Source organism: Furipterus horrens, unplaced genomic scaffold, assembly GCF_987537825.1.
Source record: "Furipterus horrens unplaced genomic scaffold, mFurHor1.1.pri manual_scaffold_7, whole genome shotgun sequence".
Taxonomy (NCBI): Eukaryota; Metazoa; Chordata; class Mammalia; order Chiroptera; family Furipteridae; genus Furipterus; species Furipterus horrens.
This window is the reverse complement of record NW_028327177.1, coordinates 45,717,803-45,744,533: the sequence shown is the minus strand read 5'-3', so window position 1 is coordinate 45,744,533 and position 26,731 is coordinate 45,717,803. Positions and strand designations below refer to the sequence as shown.

General features: G+C 38.2%; 1 protein-coding gene across 2 annotated transcripts in view; it reads right to left on the bottom strand.

Moving 5' to 3' along the window:
* The window catches only part of TOX (thymocyte selection associated high mobility group box), a 318,751-nt gene that overhangs the window by 2,250 nt on the left and 289,770 nt on the right, over nucleotides 1-26,731 (bottom strand). The window contains exons 6-8 of one of the 2 annotated variants that reach the window (XM_090283657.1): nucleotides 22,940-23,020; nucleotides 6,794-7,180; nucleotides 222-373 (exon numbers count right to left, since the gene is read on the bottom strand). In XM_090283657.1, the coding sequence (XP_090139783.1) occupies nucleotides 222-373; nucleotides 6,794-7,180; nucleotides 22,940-23,020 (620 nt within the window). The remainder of the gene's footprint in view (nucleotides 1-221; nucleotides 374-6,793; nucleotides 7,181-22,939; nucleotides 23,021-26,731) is intronic. The other variant, XM_090283658.1, reaches the window with a different exon arrangement.

The following is a 26,731-nucleotide window of genomic DNA, read 5'->3' as shown; positions in this document are numbered from 1 at the left end:
GAAGCAAACAGGGATCTAAAGGCATTTATTCTTGGAATGGCTAGAAGACTGCTTAAACATTTCTGGAGCAGTGTCTTCTGGTTTCACGCACATGGAACCATTCCAGATAATCTTTTAGAAAGCAGGAAAAAAGACGGATATTTCCATGGACTAGGGAGCAGGGCACGATAGGCATGTTATGAGTATTGTCTACCACCAGGTGGCGATGACCGGCCGCTTACCCACTACTGCAGTAGTCGTTATTCCAGTCCACGGGCTGGGCGGGAGGATTTCTGCACCCAGAACGCACATACTCCATTGCTTGGGTGACCACTTGTGCAGCTGTAGATGTAGGATTGATTATAGTCTGATAGTCGGGTGGGAGAGTAAATCCCTGAAAGGGAAACAGTCCACAAATAAGGATCGAAGTGCCTTTTAAAGAAGAAATGCACCTAAATATTTATCCATTGTTTGCAAACACATTACTACCTTCTAGTTTGTGGCTCTGCAAGGGCAAGTTTTTTCGAAGGGCAGAAAACTTAAAACAATACAACCTTATTCTTCTTACCTTTCCCTTGTTTAACCATTTGTTAGAAAACCTTTAATTATACTCTTGAGCAGACAAAGTGAATTTAAAAAACAGTTTAAAATATAGAGAAGCTGATTCAATCCAAACAAAGGGTAAGGATCTAAACCCTTCAAAGTTTATGTTTTCTATCAAACCTAAGGATACGTTAATAGTTTATTCCACAGAATATGCAACAGAATCTTTTTTTTGAAGGATTTGGGCAGCAGGTGGCTGAGTGTTTTATTAGACTACACCTATTCACATATTGTTCTCAATACCCTTTTTCTTCATTCAATCACAAAGGGACCATCTGCTTCTTTTATTTGTACTTTTTTCTCAGCTAAAAAATTTCAACCAAAGCTTTTTCACAGTTGTTGGACTAACACAGGGAAGAAGATTCAAAACAACTTGCCATTGGAAAACACTGAGAAGGAAAAGTGTAAGAAGGAGCAAGTAATTTTTAATTGAAAAGTCTATTAAAAGGCAAATAATCACCAGACTTCAGGAAGATTCCTTTAATACACTGATATGGTGAAATGTTGAATTTTAATCCTCACAAAGCTATTAAAAAATCAAGGATAGAATCTCTGAAGTATATATCTATATCTGGTAAACAAAAAGCATTATACACTATGATTTTTTTTTAGCTTATCTGGTGAATTCAAAAGCAGCATAAGCAAGCTTTGCTGGCAATGACCAAAAAAGCAACTTAATTAATCTTGTGGTTGTCTCTTTTTGCAGCCAATTTCATACATGGTTTTAACCACTGAAAAATCAACTTATTTAAAAATGAACCATTCTCCATTTACTTGCAGGGAGCTCTTAAAAGCATAATATTATTGAGTTTTTACTTTTTCTTTTTTTAAAACTCATCAGAGTGATCAGAGGATTGATTTTTAACGAAGGCTATTTCCTTAGACTTTTAGTCATGTATGAATGTTCCCTTTGGGACATTCAATGTCCTCTTGTACTCAAAGATACCTATTATCAAATTTCCTTAATTCTCTATATTGGCTTTAAGATACTAATTTATTTTCCATTCAAATGATAAAGACTTCAAGCCAATGTCCACACTAACTCCCATCAAAGCTGTGGATGAATGAGAAAACTTTGAATAATTGGAAACAGATCATTGAAAAGTAGAGAATTCAGCCAGCCTAGTTATTTGACCTCCCACAGATGAAAAGAAATAGAATGTTTCCTAAATTATCAATTAGTTTATGGGAAATAAGTTTGTTTATGTAGCGACCACTTGCAGCTCAAGCTATAAAAAATTTTCCAAAATAGCAAGGTGAACAGTAAGTAAAAGGTTTAACTGGCTGTTTGGTTCTCCAGCCCTTTCCAGGCTGATTTCCTCTCTTTCTCCAGACCATCATCTACCTGTTATGCAGAGTCCCACTGGCTTCCACGAAGTGCATTCATTTCATTATGGTTCTACAGCATTGCCTTTATGGAGCTTATTGTCCAGCTTTCCTGACTTTTTTTCCCTAGTATCCAGTATAAGGCTGCGCAAACACAGGAAAAAACTCCTACAGCGAGGTGCCTCGTGTTGACTTCCATTTTAGCCCCTGTCATAAGGGCTGGCCACAGGGACTTGCTTACTGGATAGTCTCAGGGAGTAGCTCATAGTAGTGGCTAAATAAATTATGTTTTCCAGTAAATACAGTTTAACACAGACTACTTATAGTTACTGTTGGAAAGGCACAGGGAGTACAAATGTGTAACTCCCAGGGCTTTCCTATCTTTTTAATATAAAATTGTCCATATTAGATTTTTGCACATTTGACAAGATGTAACCTAAAAGTAAACAAGTCTCAAAAACAGAGTAATTGAAAAATATCTTGAGGTTAGTGAAAAGTATGGAAACATATGTAAAAGTAAAAATTAAATAAAAACCAAACCAAACCATTTCTTCCCCACCCCACACAACCAACAACAGAAACCACTATTGCTTCCCCTCACCCCCATCCAATGAAAATGCTTTCAAGGTTGGGCAGGGAACATTAGGAGAACATTAATTTTTGAGTTATTAGTCTAAGATTAAATGGGTAACGTCAGTTTATAAAACCAAAATTATGTGCTATCCACAAAGTTCAAAGCTTTAAAATTCACTTAACTCCAATGCCTAAATTTAAGATCACTAAAATTAAAACAACAAAAGACCAAGAAAAATACATCATGTTACTTGCTTTCAATTTAGAAAATGAAACATTCTCCTGAACACTATATACAGAGATTCTGAGGTCAAACCTAGAGCTAAGTACATTTTTATTATTGATGTAAATATGAAACAACGATGATATAAATTTTTGAAAAATGTTGGCTTAGCAGTCTAATTAAACAAGACTGAATATTTTGCATTTTAATGCTCAAGAGAAAAATCACCAACTGTTTTGTAGCATGCCTGGAATTTTAAATTTCATTTTCTGGTGCCAGATTGAAATAAAAATAGGAAACATGATAAAGATTAATTTGATGTCAGAAGGGACATTTGCTCTTTAATTAGATTTCTGTAGCCCTAGCAGTTCTGTTGTGCCACCATAGCAAGTCCTATAAAGCCTGCAGCACAACCAAACAGTGATCCTCATATCCACACTTTACTGGGAACTAATTTCATTTCCTGCCTGTCTGGAGAGGTATTTTCAACAGGCATCAATGTTTTTGTCTTCACAACTGATTTATTCATCAATCTCAATGTGATTTTTTTTAAACCTTTAAATTACACCCAAATCCTAAAGAAGCTGTTTATTACACAAGGAAATTGAAAATCTGTCTGTGTGATATCATACAAAGATTATTTTCTTAAGGTTATAAAGGAAGTTGACAGATATTAATGATTTTTTCCCTTGACCTCATTTGACAATATAGTGAACAGAAAAAAAAAGGAAGAAAACTGGACCAAAAACAAGCTGGTCTATGAGTTTAGTGTATAAAATATTTTTCTAGAAAAAAATGACACTATTATTCTTGGTGGAATATATAATTTTTTTAAAGGATACATTTATTTTCAAAAGGATAATAAAATAGCTAAAGTAATACTGAAATATGAGACATTATTTTAAAAAACAGTAGCCATTAACTTTCCCTTTCTTTCTTTTTCTTTTTCTTTTTCTTTGTCTTTGTCTTTGGTGTTTGAATATGTAAACATGGCCCCATAGCCCAGAAGCAAACATCTTCAGGATATAGGTGGTTTGGGTGATGCATCAGACAGGTGTAATTTCATCCACAACTTGGCTGTGCTTCGACAGGCTGAGGACCAACTTTGATGACTTAGACATTGGCCCCTACACACTGTTGTGATTGTAATAAGTTGAGTAATATGAAGGGGTGATGGACTGTTGAATTCTGATTTTAGGATTACCAACTTGTTGGGGCTGCTAGTCCTTGAACCTGGGGGATCATACTCCAATTACCTGCTCATGGATCTAACCTCCTCCCCCATCACTCTTCCTTTATTCGCCAGGCTCCCCACTGGCTGCCTTTCCATGTCCTGGACCAGTCCCTTCCTGCCCAGTGTGGTCCTTCCAGTCCAGAGCCTCTTTTCCTTGCTGCTGCTCTCCTGGCATTCCTTCCACAGTCTTCCCGCCTTCCAATACTAACGGCTGCCTCTTTTTCTCATTCGTTAGGTGCCTGTGCCAGCCCTTGATAGGGCTTTACTTACCTGTCAGCTAGCGGCCCCTGCAGGTACCCGTAGTGTGTCCTCCTGCTTTATTTTTTTCCAGGGGACCCTATTAATTTACCTGTTTATCTTATTACCACCTGCCACCCACCCAACTCTGATGTGAGCTCCATGGGGACAGAGGCCTCATTATTTGCTCTTATTGATCATCCCATTTCCAGAGCCTAGACAGTGGCTGGCATATGTTAGAGATTTTAGTAATCTTTTTTGGAATAAATAAAAGTTTAAAAAACTTCCAAGGAAAATAATAAAATAAAATCTTCCAGGGAATTGAAATTCTGCAAACGAGTCTATAACTTCTTCTAATATCTAAACACTTACTACTCACTAAAAAAATTCTCTTATTTGTACACTCACCATTATTTTATTGACTACCTACCATGATCAAGGCATTGTTAAAAGTGATTTTAGTCACTGTAGTCTTTCAGTCTCCACTTTGGGTCCAAGCCCTTTTGTCTTCTACTATTAATGTAAATTGAAATCAGTCCTACCATCTTGGTAAGAATACTTTTTGAGATACACTAATAGAACTGACTTACAGATTGATGAAAACCTACCCAATGTAATCTGTTCTTTTTCTTTTTTTTTCCTATTCGGTCCAGATTCTATATGGAAAGACAAATCACCTGAGTTTTCACATGTGGCCTTCTGTAATTCTGAAATGTTGAAAACTATTCAGGGTCATGACCAGCTCATCTGATTGGATAAATTAGAAAGGAGGTGTCGTCTCTGGCCGAGCTCTAGTCCTCAACTTGTTGCGGGGACTGTGACTTCTCTATTCTTTCTCCAAAGAGAAACAGCCTCATATTATAGAAGTATGAACAATATATGGACCCTGAGACAACAGCAAATCCCTTAGGTAGGAGTCAACAGACACATCCCTCTAACTATTAATTCTTCATGCAAACACTATTGGTTCACTAAAATGTAGGGACACACCAAAGTATCTCTTTTATTGTGAATGATGTCTGATGGAAAGAGTGGAAATTTAATGCTGTGAGTATCACTTGCTGATCGCAAACACTGTTGTAGGCAAGGCAAGATGGCAGAAGTCGGCTCCCCTTCTCCCCCCTCCCCGGTCATCCTCCCTAGAGAGTCAACAGCTTTAGTCTGTTGAACACAACTAAGCACATTGTCGAACTTTATCAATATCCTTGCCTTAGGGACCAAGGAAGGCTTCAGTTACGTTCTCCATAACCATTTTAATCTCAGAATTAACTAGAATTTAAAGACCCTCCAAATTCCTATGAGACACAGATTTTCTAATATAAATTTGGTAATAATCTACAAGGATGATTAAGAATGAGAGGCAGTGGGTCTAGTATTTAAGAATCCAGGGACTGATTTCTGAATTGACTGAGGTGTGAATTCCAGCTCTGACCTCATGGGCACATTACTCAACTCTGCCAAGCCTGAGTTTCCTCACCTGCATAATGAAGAAAATGCTGGTAGTTCCTACATTATAAATTTTCTGAAATTAAGGTTAAGTAAGGTAATATATTAATATTTGCTATTGTCAGCTCTCAGAAATTGTGTCTATAACTATAATAATAAAAATGAATAAATCCTGTCTATAAGTACAGTAATAAAATTAATTTGAGACTACCTATATTTAATTCCTTCTTCTGGTTCTTCTGCATCTTACCCCCGCCCCCATCCAACTACAGATGCCACTTCCACAGAGGCCTAGACATCAATTCTATATGAAGGTTATATTTTCATATTTAAATATAGATCTGGAAAACATAATTAGATTATAAAAGTGAAATAAATTTGTTATTATTTGTAGGTTTTTACCTATTTTTTAAAACAAGTTTTTATGATTTTTAAATGTTTTATGCTTGATTTAGTTTACAGCATTTGCTCCTCATTTCCAAGTTTTAAAATAAAAGCAGAATCCAAAAGGAAAACTTAATTTCAAAGAAAAGTTATGCTAAGATTGCACACAAATGGTTTCAATAACTGGGGAGTGGGCAGGGAGGTTTCCAAAGCCCTTATGTTTTCTAATATATGCATAAGCCAGGTATCCATTTAAAAATAAAACTCTGGTTACAATTTTCATTTCTTAGGGCTTTTAAGGTCATACCCATTGATACTTCTGACCAGAAACAGTGGGCCTCATTTCATGTTGCAGATTTTATTGGACTAAACAGTCATATCAGTCAGGACTTCCTTATATCTGAACAATATTTTAAAAAAAACACAGAGTTCTAAATCCCAAAGAGATCTTTAGTAGCAGTTGGCATCTCAAAATAACAAATGTACTTTACTCAAGCAGAAAACTAGGGTGATTAGAAAGGTGAAGCAAAATGGATACTGTGAGAAGGAAACCAGTGATTATGCAAAGAAGCATTTATCAGCTGTTGTGATTGTATGATGCTGCCCAAACTCTCCACCAGTAAATTATACTTTTCAGAAAGCGGATATTTCTTGGAATATTTTCAATTCTCTCTCCATTGAAATGGAAGTACGGAAAACACCTATTATCCTCTTTACTGGATGAACAGACCCCCCCCCCCTCCCCGCCCCGGCACATCTTCAGAGGAACCCAGCAGGTGAGCACATACCTGCTGCATGGTGGGTGAATGTAAGGCAGACTGGACCTGCATGGGGAGCTGGTTCCCAAGGGGCTGCTGCATGGTGAGTGGCTGGTGCTGCTGCATGTTGAGATGCTGGTGAAGAGGTGGACTGATCTGGAGTGGAGGAGTGGGGGACACAGCCATGTTTGCTATAGAGACAGTCACTGGCATTTGGTTATTCGGCTTGGGGGCTATGCTCCTGGGGAGATTTGGGTGCATGGCAGTTAGGTGGGGATTCATTCCTGGTTGTTGGTGATAGTGGGAACTTAGGTACAGAGCTGAATGGGCCTGGCTGGGCCCATGGAACACTGACGGCTTTGAATTGATCAGTTGAGGAGGTTGAGAAGTCTTAACATCAACAGGTTCACTGTAGCTCTGTGGAGGAAACAAACAAGAGCAAAGTTAAGATGTACACACACAGTGTTGATTTCTATTAACAAGATGTTCTGTGAGTTTTCACATGAACTTCCACAGGAATCAACACCCATTACTATTCTTGACTCTTGTATACAAGAACTCTGCCGCCATTATTTGTAAGTTAATTTATGCAAAACTGAGCTTCTTCTGTCTCTGTTATGAAATCTAAAACAATCTATGAGGACATTTTTTTTTTCTTTTTCTAAATGCTAAGCCCTAACTTGGTGGCTTTTCTCATTATTCAAATAAAGAGAAAAAGATCAAGGTGGGATGGATGCCATCATTGTCCTAATAGGAAATACATGTGTAGTTCACTTTGAAAGTAATTCAGTGTTGGAGTTCTTCTATTGATTATATGTTTAGTTTTTTCTTTTTTCTTTTTCTGTTCTCAAAGGGCCTTGGCCTAGATATTTGTACAAAGAAATCAAAGCTGGTTGATAGAAATGGATATGGAAGCTAAGAGTTCTAAAATACCTTTCTGAAGTCATATAAAACCACATTAATATATCTTCAAAGTAACCATAGAACTCATCTTGATTTTTAAAGAAGTTGGTGATGAATTGTCCCCCATAATGAACTGGATAAAAATAATCTTTATTAGAAATTTTAGACTCCATCATAAATGAATGTAATTTTGCCCTAATGTTTTTCATATCTTCATATGGCCATTTCCTAATAATCTTTTAAATGGTTTAAAAATGAGGCATTTCAGTCAAAACTGAAAAGAATCAAGAATTAACCCTGAGGCATTTATTTTTGGGCATGAACTGACCTCCTACTTTGCTGAGAGGAAGAGGCAGACAGAACAAACGGTGAAAGGTGAAACCAGCTGAAGAAAGAAAATGCTAAAATGTCGTTCTGGAGAAAAACATCACTTTGTCAAAACAAGGTCTTGAGGATGCATATATGTCCTTATTCTATGGCCTCGGTGTCATGCCGACTCAGTTTATAAGTCAGAATGAGTTTCTTGTTCTTCCCAGCAATGTAGAGTCTCTCTGAGCTCCTCCAGCTCTGTGTAACTCTGTTCATTTACAGGCATGTTAGGCAGACTGGTTCATCACACATGAAGACATGAAACTCGACATGGGAGCATTGTGTCAGCCTATGACCTTGCTAGCAGCACAACTCATTTTGCTCCAATAATGTAGGAAATTAAATGAAAACCACATGTGTGTGCCAACTTGAGAAGGGAAGGCTGGTTACATGGACTAGTACCCCACGTGCTGTCTCTCTGGAAAGGACACAACTGATATCTATGAAAATATGCCAAACTGTAGGAATCTGGGGCACCATGAGACTGAATACTCCATGCAGAGTATATATTAAGATGTACCCAAAGAGTTCAAGTCCCTCCAAAGAATTCTTTCATTATTTTTCTCTGTGTCAATGTTGGTGCAGCGGACACTAAGACTCCCTGTCTTCTGCAGTAACATTAAAAATGTCAAAAATTGTTCATAGAAATTTTCAAGGAGAGGCTTGAGACTAAAGAAAGAAGCTTTATTCAATATTGTACCTAAAAGGTGCTTTCAATGAAAAAAAATTAAGTCAAAAAATGTTTTGCTTCCATTTAAAGTCTTTTTGTTGATGCACAGAGTAGTGGACAATTCAAGGAAAAGGTCAATTAGGTTAATTCAGGCTGCATAAACAGTGACTAGTTCTACATACAATAACATGTACTGCACTGATACGCCTCAAAAGTCATTCCATACATGCCAAGATGATTATGTGTTTGTTGTATGTCTATGTGTTTAAGTCATTGGGGAAAGGGCTGTCATTGTGTTTGCATTTCCCCTTCCTAGCCTATTACAGAAGGGCTAATGTCATATTTAGTCACACACTGTGTCACTGTCACAGGGAAGAAATGATTACACAATGAGCAGTTAGCTATAACACCTAATACTTGGTGCATCTTTAGTTTTTGCCTTTTGATGTTTTTAACTCAAACAGAAGGAAAATTACTCATATTTGCCATATTCTCAAACCTATGAAATATAGGTAACTGTAAAATGTTTTTGTTTTTATTTCTGTGGCCAATAATTGCCCCATTACCTAGTGATATTATATATATGATATATGATATGTATATATATATATATATACACACACACATACATATCTCTCTCCTGAACTTACATATGCACCTATGAATACATAAACCAAATGTGCAGAAGTATATATGACATGTTGTTCAGACATAATCATATAATCATCCCAAGAATTACAACAATGTAATAACTTCATTTGTTTAAATTAAACAGATATAAGGAAATATACTTATGAAACACTTATACTAATAATGAGTAATCCTAATGAGCATAGACACTTAGCAAGGAGCTGGTCTGGCTTCATGGATGGATAGTCAGTCCTAGAAAGCAGTTCTAGGTGCAACAACCACTTTGCCCCCTGGCACGCAGTTTCCAAATTGTATTGAAGGGGTTTGTGAAAAAATAAATATCTTTAAAAAAACAAGGTTCATAATAAAGTATGTGTGAAGACAGCACTGGGTTACATAAGATTGAGTGGGTGCCTTTATAGCAGGGCTTCTTGGAACCTTCAATAGATGAATGTATGTCATAACTCTATAGGTGAGAACCACAAACATCTTTTCTCAGTGGGCCATTTCATGGCAATAATCTTCAATTAAAAATACTGGTGCAGAAGAATTACTAAACTGCACAGATATTTAAAGTGGCAAATAGAACATACATTTCAATTTAAATAGTCATATTTCTTGCCTCATATAAACTGGTTTTTACTGCCTCAAATGCATAGTTAAATTATATACATTCAGGTACAATATTAAAATAATCATTGTTTCATGTTTCCTGGAATAGTATCTGCATAGTGAATTTCATATTCTAGGCTAAGGACATTGACAGTTTCCTGGAGGATTTAGGAAGTTGGTAGCTTCCCAACTATAGCCTAGAAGAGTGAAGGTGTGGACATGTTAATGGTTTTCCTCAGTGTTGATTCAAAATAAACAATGTACCAAATTCTCCTGAATTTTACTGTTTAAATAACAGCATGTGGTCCAACATCTAGATAGATGATAGATGTAGAGACAGAAATATGGAGTTACAGATACATAGAAATAAATTGCAACCTAATTTGAAATACTTTACTGCCAAGCTTGTGAAGGCTCTCATTTCTCATTGTAAACACAAAACATTTTGTCTCTTCAGCTGTTTCTTTGTCATTTATCTTCTCTAGACTAAACCATGTGAAGATCAGTAAAACTAAACCTATTCTGGGGATTGACCATGGAAGCAGGGGGTGGGCTGGGCGGAGGAGGGCAACGGGGGTGGGGGGGAGGACAACTGTGATAGAACAACAATAATACCAAAAAGAAATTCACACAACAAAGGGAGATGAGGTATCCCAGGCTATGGAGGGAAAAAAAAGGAAATAGCAGTACCTTTTAATCACTAGAAGGAATATGGGCAAAACTAAATCGATTTCTAAAAGTAATGATATAGACAGCATTTGAAACATAATATATGACATAGAGGGGGAAAGAATTTTGGGAAGTTACATGATTTCTCTTTACTTTCTAAATATTTAATGTGACAAGATAAATAATGTGTCTAGCTATGTGACTGTACATGGCAAGCACCACAAAAGGCATTCTGTCCCTGTATTCTCTCTATAAAATGAAGTCCTCTATCATCAAGAAAAGGATCTTTTTTATGAGAGTGACTTGAATTTCTGTGTCCCATACATCTGGCACAATGCCAATTACCCAGAGACTACAAACATGTTTGTTGAATGACTGAATGACGCTCCTTGAACAATACTCCACATAATCACTGTTGCCCTTACTAAGACCCTGACAAAACATGTCATTCCTCTTCTCCAGGGGTGAGGAAAGGTCTGAAATCTTTGAAAACCTACACAATATCAGATTGATATTCCACTTTCCTTTTTGTTCTCAGCACAAACCACGCCCTTCTAGGAGTGATGAGAAATTACCTTCGTTAGCTTAGCCCTTTGGTTGGTTAACCCACCCTTTATTCCCCACTGGATTTTGGGTGAATGCAGGCAGTTGAGAAGCTGACTGTGCTCTGCTTATATTTTGAGAATCAACATCTTTATGTAAAGGTCTACTCATTTAGACAGGGATAAAACCTACTTCTAGTTTCATTTCTGATTAATTCTTAATCAGACTAATACAACAGGCCACCTATTAATTACAGAGCTATTTTACTATTTTGGAAGATAGGAAGAATAAGTTCATTTTCCATAGCAAAGTGTCATGAATTCATAATCTGATTAAATGGGAATATAAAAAAATCATAAATTTAATATACTGTCATTTTTTCCTAATTAAAATATGAAAGCAAGACTACAATTTTGCAAACTAATTATATTGTATATGAAGATCTCTATAGCTACTTTTCATAAAGTAGAACTATTTTCTCATATAGACTTAATAATTTGCATTTGTTTCTATTTTTGAACACATTAACGAGTTTTGTTTTAGTGGTGTGTGCTTTGTACAGGTAACCTGATAAATGTGATTTTATTACTGTACACACAACTGAAACCAACCCTTTAATCAGATATTTTTATGCAAAAACTGTGTTCTTGCTATCGGTTTCTGAACAAGTTCTATTTCCTGTGCTTTTGGACCCCTGATTCTGAAAGATACTCTCTATAAGCAAAATGAATGTATGCATAGCAAGAGAGACTTTTTGGTCTTCTTAGTAGAATCTTCCACAAGAGATACAACTCCATAAACCTTAAGATACTTCTTAATAACCAAATTGTTGATTATCCAATGTAAGTTTGATCCCATTTACTTTGTATAATGAAGATAACACTGCAGAGTGTATAAATGTCCCCATTCCGGGATGATAAGTGCTATAAAAATTAAAAATTGACAAAGCAATTTTTACTTAAAAAACAAAGTATAAACACAAGACATAAAATTCAGTGGGAGCAACAATATAGGATTTGCTGAGCCAAATAAGATTAATCATCCTTCTAATTTGATTCTTGTTCTTAGCACTGACCAATACTTGATGCACTGGAAATTAAACAAAATTTATGAACTGACTCAATTGTGCATTGTTACTTCTGAATGAAAAATTCTTCCTGGTCCTTGCAGGTGATTAACTTACACCCTGAAGCATGAGATTTTATTATCTTGAAATCATGATCTGGGCTTACAGAGCTGCAAATTTTACATTAACAGTCATAAAATGATCCATCCCGTTTCCAGATTTAGACTCAGTATTTGTCTCCATGGCATGAATTCTGTAAGTTACTTCATCATATAAAAAGAGATCATTTCTTTTATTCTGAATTTACTAACCCTCAATTGAACTGAGCATTGTGATTCTTTACTATTGGTAGTGGCAACAGAGAACTTTTGTAACTTAATTCAGTACTGTCCTATGCTGTACATTAAAAAAAATCGCTTCCACTGTCCCTATACATTTTAGCACAAGGTAGAAACAAAGTCTCCTATCTGGCGTGTGACCTCAAAGTCATGAATCTGATGACCCTCATTTGATAAACCAGAACATGTTCACACAAATGTTGTCCCCTTAGATCAGCCTTCTGAGAAAGTGGAAGATTCTATCAATAACACTGCTTTTACTTGGAATATTTGAGACCTTCTGTACTGGATTTCTCTTCAGAGCCTGTGGAACACTGTTTTACATATCCTCAGACAACACTTTGTCTTTTGATGGTGAATTTGATTTTTGGAAACAGCTAATAGTCACTTGAAGCCAAGTCTGTGGGTTATATCTGAGTGATGTTTGGGGAAAAGAATGAGGTGTGAAAACAATATAACAAGATTGACTTTCCAAAGTGGCTCATAAACTTTTCCTGACTACAGTTCTAAAAGAGGAGTTTCAAGAATCTTTTGAACTCAGGGAACAATAACTAAATAAGTTAGTAGCCTCCCCAGGTGACTACTTTGAATGCAACACTCATTTTGGGAATATAAATTCTGGTCTATGTGGTGAAATGAAATTAGTTCCAATTGCTTTAAAGTTATACATTGTTTTCAGCATAATAATTTAGACCCATGTCTATGGAAAAACTATATATCCCTAAGCTTTACTTAATAGCCCAACTCAAAATGACATTAAATAGCATGTAAAACTGCTTCAGCCAAGAAGCCCAAGCCTTCATAATAGCATATATTCTTGGCTTTCAGACTATTCTTAGTTTCTCCCTACTAAAGACTCATAGACTATTTCAATTAAGAAACCAGTGTAGATGAGTTTTTAAAATATCTAGATCATTTATCCTTACAAAAGAAATGATCTTGAAACAAATTTTTATTTTAATGTCAGTTTAAAAATTCCTTTATATCAGAGCAGCCTTGTAGATAAATTGAAAATATGAGCCAGCTAAATTTTCAATCATGCACAAAGTTTTCCTAGTTTTTTGCACACTTGCCAATAACATTAAAATAAAATTAATAATAATAATAAAAGTTGGTATTTACTAAGTGTCTCCTGTATTTAGGATCCCAAATCATGCAGCTTATATTGAGTTTCTTATCCTCATGGAAACCCTATGATGTAGGTGCTATTATGTTCTCTGTTTAACACATGAGTTAAGTAGAGACTTAAAACAGCTGAATAACTTGCATAAAGACATGCTGTCAGGCAGTGGGAAACCTGGAACTTGAACCCAGATCCACCTACCCCATGCCTGTGGACCTTTGTGCCCTCTGACAACTCCCTCAGTGTGACTTGAGTGGCAGTTTAGAGGTCCTCTGATGTTTCGCTTGACGCCTTATGGAAGCACAGAGGTTGAAGATACCTTAGAGATTTCCCACAATCCTTATTTATAAACCTTTGTTTCTTGCTTTTAAATTTCTCTATGAAAAAAAAGTTTACTTAGATAACTCAAGAGTTTAGTAAGGCCCTCTGGTCAGATTAAATTCCTTTAGTTTGAAATGGCACCTCTCTTCTTAGTCTAGCATCAGAGAAAATGGAGCATCAGTAGTCACTGTCCTATTTCTAATGACCATCATGGGCTTGAATGTGCCTAAGTCTTTGCATTACAGGCTTAGAAATTTCACATTTTCTCTTCTCTGCTACTACTTTCTGCCCTTCACCTTTCAGCCACTTAAATTTTTAACTTCTATTTTTCAATTACAGTTAACAATTCAATATTATATTAGTTTCATATGTACAACAAAATGATTAGATACTTACATACCTTATGAAGTGATCATCCTGATAAGTCTGTACACACCTGGCACCATGCAAAGTTATTAAAATATTATCGACTATATTCCCCATGCTGTATTTTATATCCTCATGACTGTTTTTATAACAGGCGATTTGTACTTCTCAATCCCTTAGCCTTTTCACACATCCCCTAACCCTTCTCCCATCTGGTAATCATAAATTTGTTCTCTGTCTCTATGAGGTAGTTTCTGTTTTGTTTCTTCATTTATTTTGTTTTTGAGATTTCACATATAAGTGAAATTGTATGGTATTTGTCTTTCACTGTCTGACTTATTTCATTTATCATAATTTTAGTTGCTTTTATGATGTTTTCTTCTGAACTTTCTCTAACTTCCCCCTTTAAATTATGGAGCCCAAAATCTAATAAATTATTACAGGGTCTGAGAAGTGTTGTTGATACAGAGAAATCTGATCAGACCACTGGGGAGGGGTAGAAAGGGCCAGAAGAGGAGGCTGCCCAAGGCAAATGGTAAATAGGTAGGTAAGATGGGATTGGCTGAGAAGCTGAATACCTCCAGAGTACATGGAATTATGGGTGAGAAGATTGGAAATAGAAGAACTCTCAGGCTCTTCTTCCTAGAAGACGTCTGGATGATCATGCTGCAGCTGCCTGTGTTTCCCAATGTGTGGCATTTTGGATGGGGAGGAACTCTGGGCAGGTATATTCTTTGGGTTTTCTAGAGGGAACAAGCTCTGAGGCAGAAGCCTGCCATTCTTCCAAAATTGTGTAGCTTTTGTATCTTATGTTGTTTTAGTTTGTAAACTAAGCTTCTAGAAAGAAGACAGTTAAAACCAATGGTGGGGGGGGGTTGATAGGACAACTCAAGTGTTAAAGAGTTTAGGTTTAATTGATAGGCTTAAGATACTCGGCGTCGTCGTCGGCAGCCGTCCGTCTCGAGAGACGATGGTGTAGCTTCCTAAGAGTCCATCTGCACCGCCGAAAATGGCTGTGCAGTCCGACTCGGGAGTGACACGGTATCTGTCTCCTCCCGTGTTGAATCGACATCGCAATGACGCTGAAGCTACAGAGCCTGGGCAGGGTAATATGGAGGGTCTGCTGTTGCCCATGCAGCAGACCCCCCCTCTCTTCGCAGCTGAAGGGTCCAAGGGAAAGACGGAGTCAATACAGCTTGGCTTCAGGTGCGCCGCAGGAGTTGCCGGTGTTGACTACAACGTCAAACCGCCTTAGGGACTCCGGCTCCGGATTTTCTGTCGGGGTTTACTCCCTTAGCCTTTCCCCTGAAGAGGTATGCCGCAAGGCAGCGGAGGTTTTTTGGAGTCAGAGTTTTCCTTCTCTGATGTACCCTGACTGGAAGATCGAACCAGCGACACTTAGCTCGCAGGCCGACGCTCAATCCACTGAGCTAAACCAGCCAGGGCCGGCTTAAGATACTAAAGCTGTAATTAAACAGTTAAACAGTTTAGCCTTAATTGTTAGGCCTAAGTGACTAATTCTTGTGGAAAGCTGTTGTTCCAAAATTGTGAAGCTTTTTAATAAAGACTCCTTTCCTTTATCACCAATCCTTTGCCTTTGGAATTTCGCTAGAGGGTGGCGGTGGACCCCCATTGCTGTTTGGTAACATTGTTTCAACAGTCTGCATTTTTATTCATGTGTTCAATTCTGTTATGTTTGCACAGTGCAGCATGGACTGTGGCTGGGTGGTGACCAGGTGAGGCACCTGCACAGCTGGAAGAGCATGGTACAGAGCGATGCTCTTTGAACATTCTGCAGGCCCCAGATTTCTCTGAGGGTCTCTGGCCAGGCTCTGGTGATGGTAGAGGGGGGTGAAGGTAGGCAACCTTCTACTCCCAGCCTCATTTAAGCCAGGAAAACTTTACTCTTAGCTATCTGATATGTAAGAGCTAGCAAAGAAGTTTATTGGAGATAACAAGAGGTCATAATTCTAAAGATATAAATATTTGACAACTACTTGGGATAGAGAAAACCTATAAGCTTTGGAACAAGTCAGTGAGGAAAATGGGTCCTCAGTCAGCCACTGCCAGCATTTCTTTATTGTGGGCAAGTTACTTAATCTCCCTGCCTAGGGACTGGCTAAAAAACAGGTCTAAATCTTACCTTGTAGGCTTATTGTGATGATTAGTAGAAATACACACACATACACACACGCGTGAAAGAAAAGGAAAACTCTGACTCCAAAAAACCTCCGCTGCCTTGCGGCATACCCCTTCAGGGGAAAGGCTAAGGGAGTAAACCCCGACAGAAAATCCGGAGCCGGAGTCCCTAAGGCGGTTTGACGTTGTAGTCAACACCGGCAACTCCTGCGGCGCACCTGAAGCCAAGCTGTATTGACTCCGTCTTTCCCTTGGGCCCTTCAGCTGCGAAGAGAGGGGGGGTCTGCTGCATGGGCAACAGCAGACCCTCCATATCACCCTGCCCAGGCTCTGTAGCTTCAGCTTCACTGGAGAGGACACTCCAGCATCATCGTAAGATGTCGATTCAACACGGGAGGAGACAGATACCGTGTCACTCCCGAGTCAGACTGCACAGCCATTCTCGGCGGTGCAGATAGACTCTTAAGAAGCTACACCATCGTCTCTCGAGACGGACGGCTGCCGACGACACACACGTGTGCGCACACACACACAGAGATATCTAGCACTGTGTGTGACACATAAAAGCTACTTGATAACAAGATATTATTTGTATTTGTATTATCGGAAAAAATTCACTGTCCTTCTGAGAATATGTCAGTATTATCACTTTGAAGCATGACAGGATATTCATTTACTATGATAGAGCATTCTTATTTTTGGTAGATTTTAACTTTATTCAGGCCAGGAGTCATGTTAATTAATTTATTGGATTAGGTGGTATAGAGTAGATGTAACTAAAACATAATGTGAACTTTTGAAAGAAGGGCATTGTTAATCTGACTCAACTTCATAGGTGGAGCCAGTGTTCACTGGCTGTTTCTATTTTTGATTATGTTCCGTAAGAAGTGGCTAATTTTAGACTGTAGTTTCAAACCTTTCAAGTGTCATGAAACATTTTCCTTTGATGTGCTGTATTCATCTTTGTGCTCTCAGCACCCAGCCCTGTGCCTGACATAAAACAGGTGTCATGCAGCCCTGGGAGGACACAGAGTGAGGCCTGGACTGCAAGCTGCACGAAGTAGCAGACTTGACATGGTGGGGCGGGGGAGTGGGGGGAGGCAGATTGGTGAGGGGAAGAGCTATTGGCCTAGGAATGCAAGGTCTTATTTGGTGAAGCGAATGGATTGCATAGGAAGAATTACTAAAATATGTAGCTCTGAAGACGTAAAGCAAGAACTTAGAAAAATGGACGTGATGTTCTCTGGCTAAAAGAGGATTTCATTGTCCAACAGAATATTTCACTGATGAGGGAGCCAATGCTCCACTGTGACTTGTAGGACAGAGGGTATTTAAGGAAGCAGGTCAAGTACACTGTCCAGACCCATGAGCAGCAAGGCCCAGCACAAGGACTGAGAATGGGGTAGGTCAACTCTAGGCCTGGGCACTTGTACCCTATGTGGTAGTTTTCCTCTCTATTGAAATGTTGATAATCAAGCCAAGTTTAGGTGTGGGGACTGAGGAAACTCCTTCACATAAAGTGATCTTTTAAAAATATAAATCTAATCATGCCATTCCCTACTGAAATCCAGTCAATAACCTCCCTTTGTATCGAATAACCCCAGTTCCTTTCAGCGTCCTGCAAGACCTTCCAAGTTTGTCCCCGGCCCACCTTCCCAGCTTTATTTTGAGCCATACTTCCTCTGTCACTCAGCTCTAGCCACACTACCTTTCAATTCCAGGGGACACTTTTGTCTTTGCTCCTGCTGCAGGGGTCTCCCTCAGGAACCTCTGGGCCTGCAAGTCCCAGTCTTCCTTTGACTCTCAACTGCAATGTCACCTATTCAAAGAGGACTGTGCAGTCCACCCTTTTAGATCCCTTGCTTTATTTCCTTCAGAATGTTTAGATTCTCAAAGCCCTTGGTCATTTATTAGTTTACATTTAACTATTGCTCTCTCAGACAAAAGAGAAAACTCTTTAAGTACAGGGGACACGTCTGCCTGTTTTCCACTGTGTCCTGAGCCAGGGACAGTGCTTGGCATAGACCACATGCCCAGGGGGATCTGCCAAATGAATGCATGATTGAATGAATGGGAAGAAAATGGAGCTTGGCTGGTGCACTGTGCTTACCTGGAACTGTAACTCTCAGTATAATGTATCATTTTATGATTGCACCTTTAGATCTTTCAGGATAGGAAAATAATTTATAACATATTTACAAAATTATAACATAGAAAAATATATGCATAAATATAAATGTCTATTATTTTCTTTGTTACAGTTTGAAATTTAAAAAATAGTTTCTTTTGATTTTACTTAAATGTGCAATCTTAAAAGGAAAAGAAAACCAAATGAGTAAATAAATCAAAAGAGAAAGAGACCCATACATAGATATAGAGAATGGGCTGATGGTTGCCAAAGGGGGAGGGGGTTGTGGGACCTGGTGAAAATAAATAAATAAATAATAATTAAATAAATACATAAATAAAGAAACTAAGTATTGTACCTGTCAGAACAGACAGTCACACAAGAATAAAACATAACATGGAAAAGAGATGGATTTTTACATGTTTCCATCTGTAATGGGAGGGTAGGCTGGTAATTTTTCTGTACATGCCTACAAGGTTATACTGTAAATTCCTACTCACATACAACATGAGAGGACCATTTTTTTCTAACCTGGAGAGGGTGTTTGTAACTTTCCTTCAATTTGTATACACACAATACACAGTTGTACATAAACAGACATTTAACAGTTCCAGCAATATTCCTACTGCCAAAGAGAAGAAAAACGTCAGAGTAAACTGTAAAAAAAAAGTGCTTGGTTTTTTAAATGTAGAAATAGCAATTCGCGGCATTTATACAAATTGCTGTATACTGAGGGTTGCAACTCGGAAAGTGAAAAGTAAGAAAAGTTGCAGCTAAGAGCAAATCTGAGGACACTTGTCTGAAAGCAAAGGCTTAGTCAGTATTATAACATCCTGGCTATCTGCATAGCATTAAACAGTGTGCTTTGTATTGGAATTGAGATTTTTTGTATTGGTTTTCTTAGATAAAATGCTTTGACTAACACTATTTAAAATGCTCAAAGAGAAATTAATTTTGGTTGAAATCTTACTTAATTTTTTTAAAGTCCCCCTTACATTTTGGGCATATTATCATAGTTTGAATAATATCAGTGTGACTATTTAACCCAATAGCTGGATGTATCTAATGTTTTTTGCCGTAATTTTACACACATTCTGTGAATTCTAAAAATACACAGAACTGTAAAATGGTATCAGCAGAAAATATAAATAGCTTCAAAAAAGTTAGATAAATTAGACAGTGGGAAATCCATAGTGAGAGAGTACAGGGGAGCTAGAAACTTTAAGGTTAAGTAATAAATATTGTTTTTCTACAATGTCATGCCTTAGAAGCGGAATATAAAGTAATAGAGCACTGGCACACTGAAATTTCTTATGTAAATATATTTGTGCTCTTTTCTGTTCTGCATCAGGATACTCAGCATATATTTCCCCCCTTTAAAAAACCACTTTATATAATTACTTTGGAGTTGTTAGAAGGGGCAATGGTATTTGTGGATAACAGAGAAAGTATTCTTCATGGGTGAACAGAATGAAGTCCAGAGCCCAAAGAAACACTGAGTCAAGTAACAGCGCAATTTGGACTTGAGATGACATAGTATCAAGCACCTATAAATACAGCCCTGTCTCTGTGAGGTTACATCCTGGAGAAATCTATAAAGGGAAATACATCTTTAATAACCTGAGACCAAACAGCCAACTTTTGAGTATTTATAACAGAAAAAACTAGTGTTTTAAGATAGTTTATTTTATATTTTACTTTATTTTATAAAATATATTTATTGATTTTTAGAGAGAGGGGAAGGAATAAAAAGAAAGAGAAAAACATTGATATGAGAGAGAAACATTGATAAGTTACCTCCCATATGTGTCCCAACCAAGATAAAACCCGCAGCCCAGGTACGTACCCTGACTGAAATCAAACCTGCAACGTCTTAGACTTCTGGCCAAGATGGAGGCCTAGACTGACACGCTCTGTCTCCCTCCACAACTAAGAAGGAATACAACTACCGTAAAACCAGAAATAACCAGAAGTTCCAGAAAAATAAATGAGTGTCCAACATATGAAGTTATAAAGAAGTGCTCATCCAGACAGGTAGGAGGTGCGAAGCCGGGGCAGAGAGGTCAAGCTGTGCTGGTGGCGGCAGCAGTGGTGACGGCAGTGGGATGGCTGTAAGCACAGACACTCATATTTAAGAGAATGCGAGAAGTGCATGGGGAGAACGCCTAGCTGCAGACCAGACCCATCAGCTTGTGATTCCAACACCAGGGAAGGCAGACCCCATTGCCTTGGACTGTGAGGCCTGAAGCGGGTGAGGATGGAGGAGGAGGCTCCCAGTCTCTCAGCAGAGAGTGAACGGCAGAAATCCATCTTGGACCCTCACCCCCACAGAAAATGCCACAGCGTGGTGAGAAGGGTCTCCCGGTTGTGACGACAGCACGGGGCTCCACCCCCTATAGCATAGGAGGTGTGACAGCCCCGCCCAGGAAGCAAAGGCAAACACAAAACTGTCAGGATGGCACAGATCATGATGGAGATCCCAGTGATGCAGCTGACCAGACAGCAAATATCTAATCTAACGAACCAGCAGACAGATAATCTTTCTGAGGCTCAGTTCAGAGCTTTGGTTATAAAAATGCTTACAGACCTAACAGCAGATCTTAAACAAGATGGGGAAGGAATGAAGGCTAGTCCTGCTGAAATGAATGAAAGCACATACAAAACTAGTGGTGAGGGAAAGAAAATCAGGGATCAAATCAACAAATCAGAACATAGGGAAGGAACAAACAGTCAACCAGTGCAGAAAGAGGAAACGAAAAGTGAGGAAAATGAGGAGAGGCTCGAAACCTATGGGACAGCTATAAGCGGCCCAACATCTGAATCATAGGGTTGCCAGAAGGTGAAGAAGAAGAACTAGAAATTGAAAAATTATGTGAAAAATAATGAAGCAGAACTTCCTTAACTTGGAAAAGGAAATAGATTTACAGGTCCAGGACGCACCGAGAGTTCCAAAAAAACTTGACCCTGGGAGAACCACACCAAGACACATTATAATCAAAATGTCAAAAATTAAGGATAAAGAGAGAACCTTAAAAGCAGCAAGAGAGGAGAGAATTATATACAAAGGGGTCCCAATAAGACTATCAGCTGATTTCTCAAAAGAAACTCTGCAGGCAAGAAGGGACTGGCAAGAAATATTCAAAGTAATGAAAAGCAAAAACCTACAACCACCATTACTCTATCCAGCGAAGCTGTCATTCAGAAGAGAAGGGCAGAGAAAGTGCTTCCAGGACAAAGTAAAACTTTGTAAACAAAGTAAAACCACTGTTATATGAAATGTTGAAAGGACTTGTTTAGGAGAAAGAGGATCAAAACTATGAACAATAAAATGAAAACTGTATCACAACAACCAACAACAGAAGTTAGGGAACGGAAACAAAGGCAAACTAAGTAGGCAACGAGAGTGGGAAAAGAATTATAGGTATGGGGAACATTATGGGCGGAGGTCAGCAGGGAGGGGAAAGGCGGGAAAGGGAGGGAGATGGTTCAGGAATTAAGAAGCATAGTAGGAGGGAGTGGAGTAGACAGGAAGATGTTGAGAAGAACTATATGCACAACCAATGAGCATGGACTAAGTGGAGGGGGGATGACTGGAGAGGGTTATTACTGGGTGGAGGGGAACAAAGGGAAAAGAAATTGGAACAACTGTAACAACATAATCAATGAAGCATATTAATAAATAAATAAATAAAAACACCACAAAAAGAAAAAAAACAAGATGCTCATTTGACCACTAAAAAAACAAACAAGGCAAAACCTGCAACCTTTTGGTGTATAGAATGACACTCATGAAAACTGATCCACTCCAGCCAGGGCAGTTTAAGATATTTTAATGCATAAAATACTTTTAAGTGTCATATTCCCTTTCAAATGAAATAATGCACTTTTTTAGGGTGTGGGGAGTCAGGCTTATATCCTAATGATGCTGTAATGAGGCTAGAATTAGACAGTTGGCATTTCCTCAGCCAAGGTCAATTGGAAAGGGTATGAAGAAGGAGGAAAATTAAGAGTCGGACACAAAGAAATAGAAAGTTGGCTGAGGGTTAAGAATGTGCTGTGACTAATCCCCAGGTGGACAATATTTTATTGAAGGCCCAGAGGATGTTGCTCTGGTCTTTTAAGTATGAACAGCTATTTCTGTAACATATAACTATATAGTTTTGTTTTGGATTTACTGTTTTTTTCAACAAAGAAGACTGTGCAAAAATGATAAAGTGATTTTTTATGCTTTTAAATGACCACCACAGTCTGCAAAAAGATGCCAACCATCTGACAGAATACAACACAATTGCATGTTACCTTGGATACAAGGCTGGCTCTGTATGCTGCTAGTTGCTTCAGGTACTCTTTCTTTGCAGCTTCGGTTTTCTTTTTATAGACCTGTAACAGCAACAAAGAGTCTTAAATTAGAAAGTGCATCTGCTTTTGTTTCCAGCCAAGTACAATACAGAATGACAATTGTGCACACACATGCACACACAAATTATATTATATAATAATACCTATCTTCCCAAAGATTGCATTCTCTTAGTGAAACAGATTTTTAAGAAGTATGGCAATAGGCTAGATAAGAAGATTAACAATAATACAATTTTTGGTTTTGTGTAAAGCATATAAAATGATTCATCTGGTTTACTCTGAGAGTAGAAATAGTTAGCTTAGAAAGATACTACTGATGAAGGCTCCCAGGGAAACACACACGAGGAAAGAAGCCATTCACATTTATATAATGAGCCGATAATTCTACAGTGCATTCCAGTCCTCATATATGTGTTCCACGCTAACTATAAAAACAAAGAGTTCAAAGATGACCAATGATGTTCAATAAGTAAATCAAAGGAATGGTATTGGAGTTGGCAAGTTCATCACTGGTTAAAAGTTTTGAGCCTTGAAGTTCTAGTTCAAAGACTCAGGAATTGGCGATGGCAGTAAACACATTCTGGAGTGGAATGGGGTTTCCAGTGGCTGAGGGACTGCGTGCGTGTGTGCGTGCATGCCATGCTGTGCGGCCTGCTCTGGTCATGTCCTTTCCCATGAGAATGGTAGATGATAGGGATCAGTGGACTCCTCATTTTGAAAAGGTAAAGATGTTCAGAAATGGATTTCAGTAAGCAGACGTTTTCATTTTGACTGGGAATTATCTTGAAAAATAAAAGTAAAGTCATCCTAAATTGAGCAAAACTACTGAAAAATGGCTTGCTGCTATGCTAAAGGTCACATCACTAAATTAAACAGAAAGGAGTCATCAGAGTTGAAAATGAAAGATTAGCAAAGTGAACACACATTGTTGTCTGCTACCATTAAGTTACTTCTTTCAAACCTTTAGTGTATTTTTTTACAATCGTTTGAAATCAGCCTTAAAAAACAAAATATTTTTCATAATTTACTGTGTAAATAGAAGTGTATTTTTATCAACAACTATTTTAAATTTCCTACATCTTGAAATTTATAGCAGGGAATGAATCTTGGCTAGTATTTTGTAATGCTGTACTAAAAAACACACAGATTAAGTACGAAAAAGTGGCTTTGGAATTAGAGTAGTTAAATATAAGTTATATCTAAACACCAAATATCTGCCAAAGTTGGCCACAGAAGTCAATTTATGGCTTTTAATGATGAAAAAGTTATGCAGAACCCAGTCCCCAACTGTGAATTCAAGATGAGAGAAATATTATTTACTCATGAATATTTTAATTAAAGCAGAGCATTTTACTTAAGATAAACAAATGACTGACCTTGACAACCAAACTACAAAGGACCCTATGAAATAAATATGCTAATCATTCTGTTCTTTTAGGGAAGTCTTCAGCCTAGACTTTTATACTTGGCATTTTGATATCATGAAAAGTGATTGCAGTAAGGCAATTAAGAATTTATACAATATTATCATATAATCAGTGCTCCATCTTTACTAAATATGAAACTCAAGACACTTAAAAAGTTTTATTTTAAAAATAAAAACCAATAAATACTTTGGTTAAAATATGAGTATTCTAAATTTACAGAGCTAATTATTGGAAATAAAATTCAGATACTTTGTTGGAAATTCAGATGTAAAAACAAATTAATGCTAGGGTACAGCTGATGCCTTTGAATAATATGCCCCATGTATATAATACGCCTTGGTTCAGCCACAATCAGAAAAACAAAGCTCTCCTGCTTTTTATTGATTTTTGTTTTTACCTTGAGAGACAGATTGCTGTTTCTAGTATTTTCTTCAACCACCTCCTCCAAGACATAATTTATAATTAATGATTTTAAACTGACAATGTTTACATTTACGTTTAATACCTTAAAAAGGTTACTTGAGAATTTTTCTCCAATGCATATAGAAATCCTATCCAGGACTTTAAAACAAATATTTAGTAAATACTGTAGACTTTAAAAAGAAATGCTTTACTGATTATGCTGTTACAATTGTCCCGATTTCTTTTCCCTTTGTTTCCCTCCATCCAGTTACACCTGCTCTCCAGTCCCCCCCGACTTAGTCCATGCCCATTGGTTGTGCATATAGTTCTTCTCAACATCTTCCTGTCTACTCCACTCCCTCCTACTATGCTTCTTAATTCCTGAACCATCTCCCTCCCTTTCCCGCCTTTCCCCTCCCTGCTGACCTCCGCCCATAATGTTCCCCATACCTATAATTCTTTTCCCACTCTCGTTGCCTACTTAGTTTGCCTTTGTTTCCGTTCCCTAACTTCTGTTGTTGGTTGTTGTGATACAGTTTTCATTTTATTGTTCATAGTTTTGATCCTCTTTCTCCTAAACAAGTCCTTTCAACATTTCATATAACAGTGGTTTTACTTTGTTTACAAAGTTTTACTTTGTCCTGGAAGCACTTTCTCTGCCCTTCTCTTCTGAATGACAGCTTCGCTGGATAGAGTAATGGTGGTTGTAGGTTTTTGCTTTTCATTACTTTGAATATTTCTTGCCAGTCCCTTCTTGCCTGCAGAGTTTCTTTTGAGAAATCAGCTGATAGTCTTATTGGGACCCCTTTGTATATAATTCTCTCCTCTCTTGCTGCTTTTAAGGTTCTCTCTTTATCCTTAATTTTTGACATTTTGATTATAATGTGTCTTGGTGTGGTTCTCCCAGGGTCAAGTTTTTTTGGAACTCTCGGTGCGTCCTGGACCTGTAAATCTATTTCCTTTTCCAAGTTAAGGAAGTTCTGCTTCATTATTTTTCACATAATTTTTCAATTTCTAGTTCTTCTTCTTCACCTTCTGGCAACCCTATGATTCAGATGTTGGGCCGCTTATAGCTGTCCCATAGGTTTCGAGCCTCTCCTCATTTTCCTCACTTTTCGTTTCCTCTTTCTGCACTGGTTGACTGTTTGTTCCTTCCCTATGTTCTGATTTGTTGATTTGATCCCTGATTTTCTTTCCCTCACCACTAGTTTTGTATGTGCTTTCATTCATTTCAGCAGGACTAGCCTTCATTCCTTCCCCATCTTGTTTAAGATCTGCTGTTAGGTCTGTAAGCATTTTTATAACCAAAGCTCTGAACTGAGCCTCAGAAAGATTATCTGTCTGCTGGTTCGTTAGATTAGATATTTGCTGTCTGGTCAGCTGCATCACTGGGATCTCCATCATGATCTGTGCCATCCTGACAGTTTTGTGTTTGCCTTTGCTTCCTGGGCGGGGCTGTCACACCTCCTATGCTATAGGGGGTGGAGCCCCGTGCTGTCGTCACAACCGGGAGACCCTTCTCACCACGCTGTGGCATTTTCTGTGGGGGTGAGGGTCCAAGATGGATTTCTGCCGTTCACTCTCTGCTGAGAGACTGGGATCCTCCTCCTCCATCCTCACCCCCTTCGGACCTCACAGTCCAAGACAATGGAGGTCTGCCTGCCCTGGCTTTAGAACCACAAGCTGACGGGTCTGGTCTGCAGTTGGGGGTGCTCCCCAGGTGCTTCTCACCCCCCATAAATACGGGTGTCTGCTTACTGCTGTCCTGCTGCTGTTGCCGCTGCTACTGCCACCAGCACAGCTTGGCCCTTCTGCCCTGGCTTTGCCCCTCCTACCCATCCAGATGAACACCACTTCTTTATGACTTCATATGTTGGACTTCCATTTATTTTCTGGAACTTCT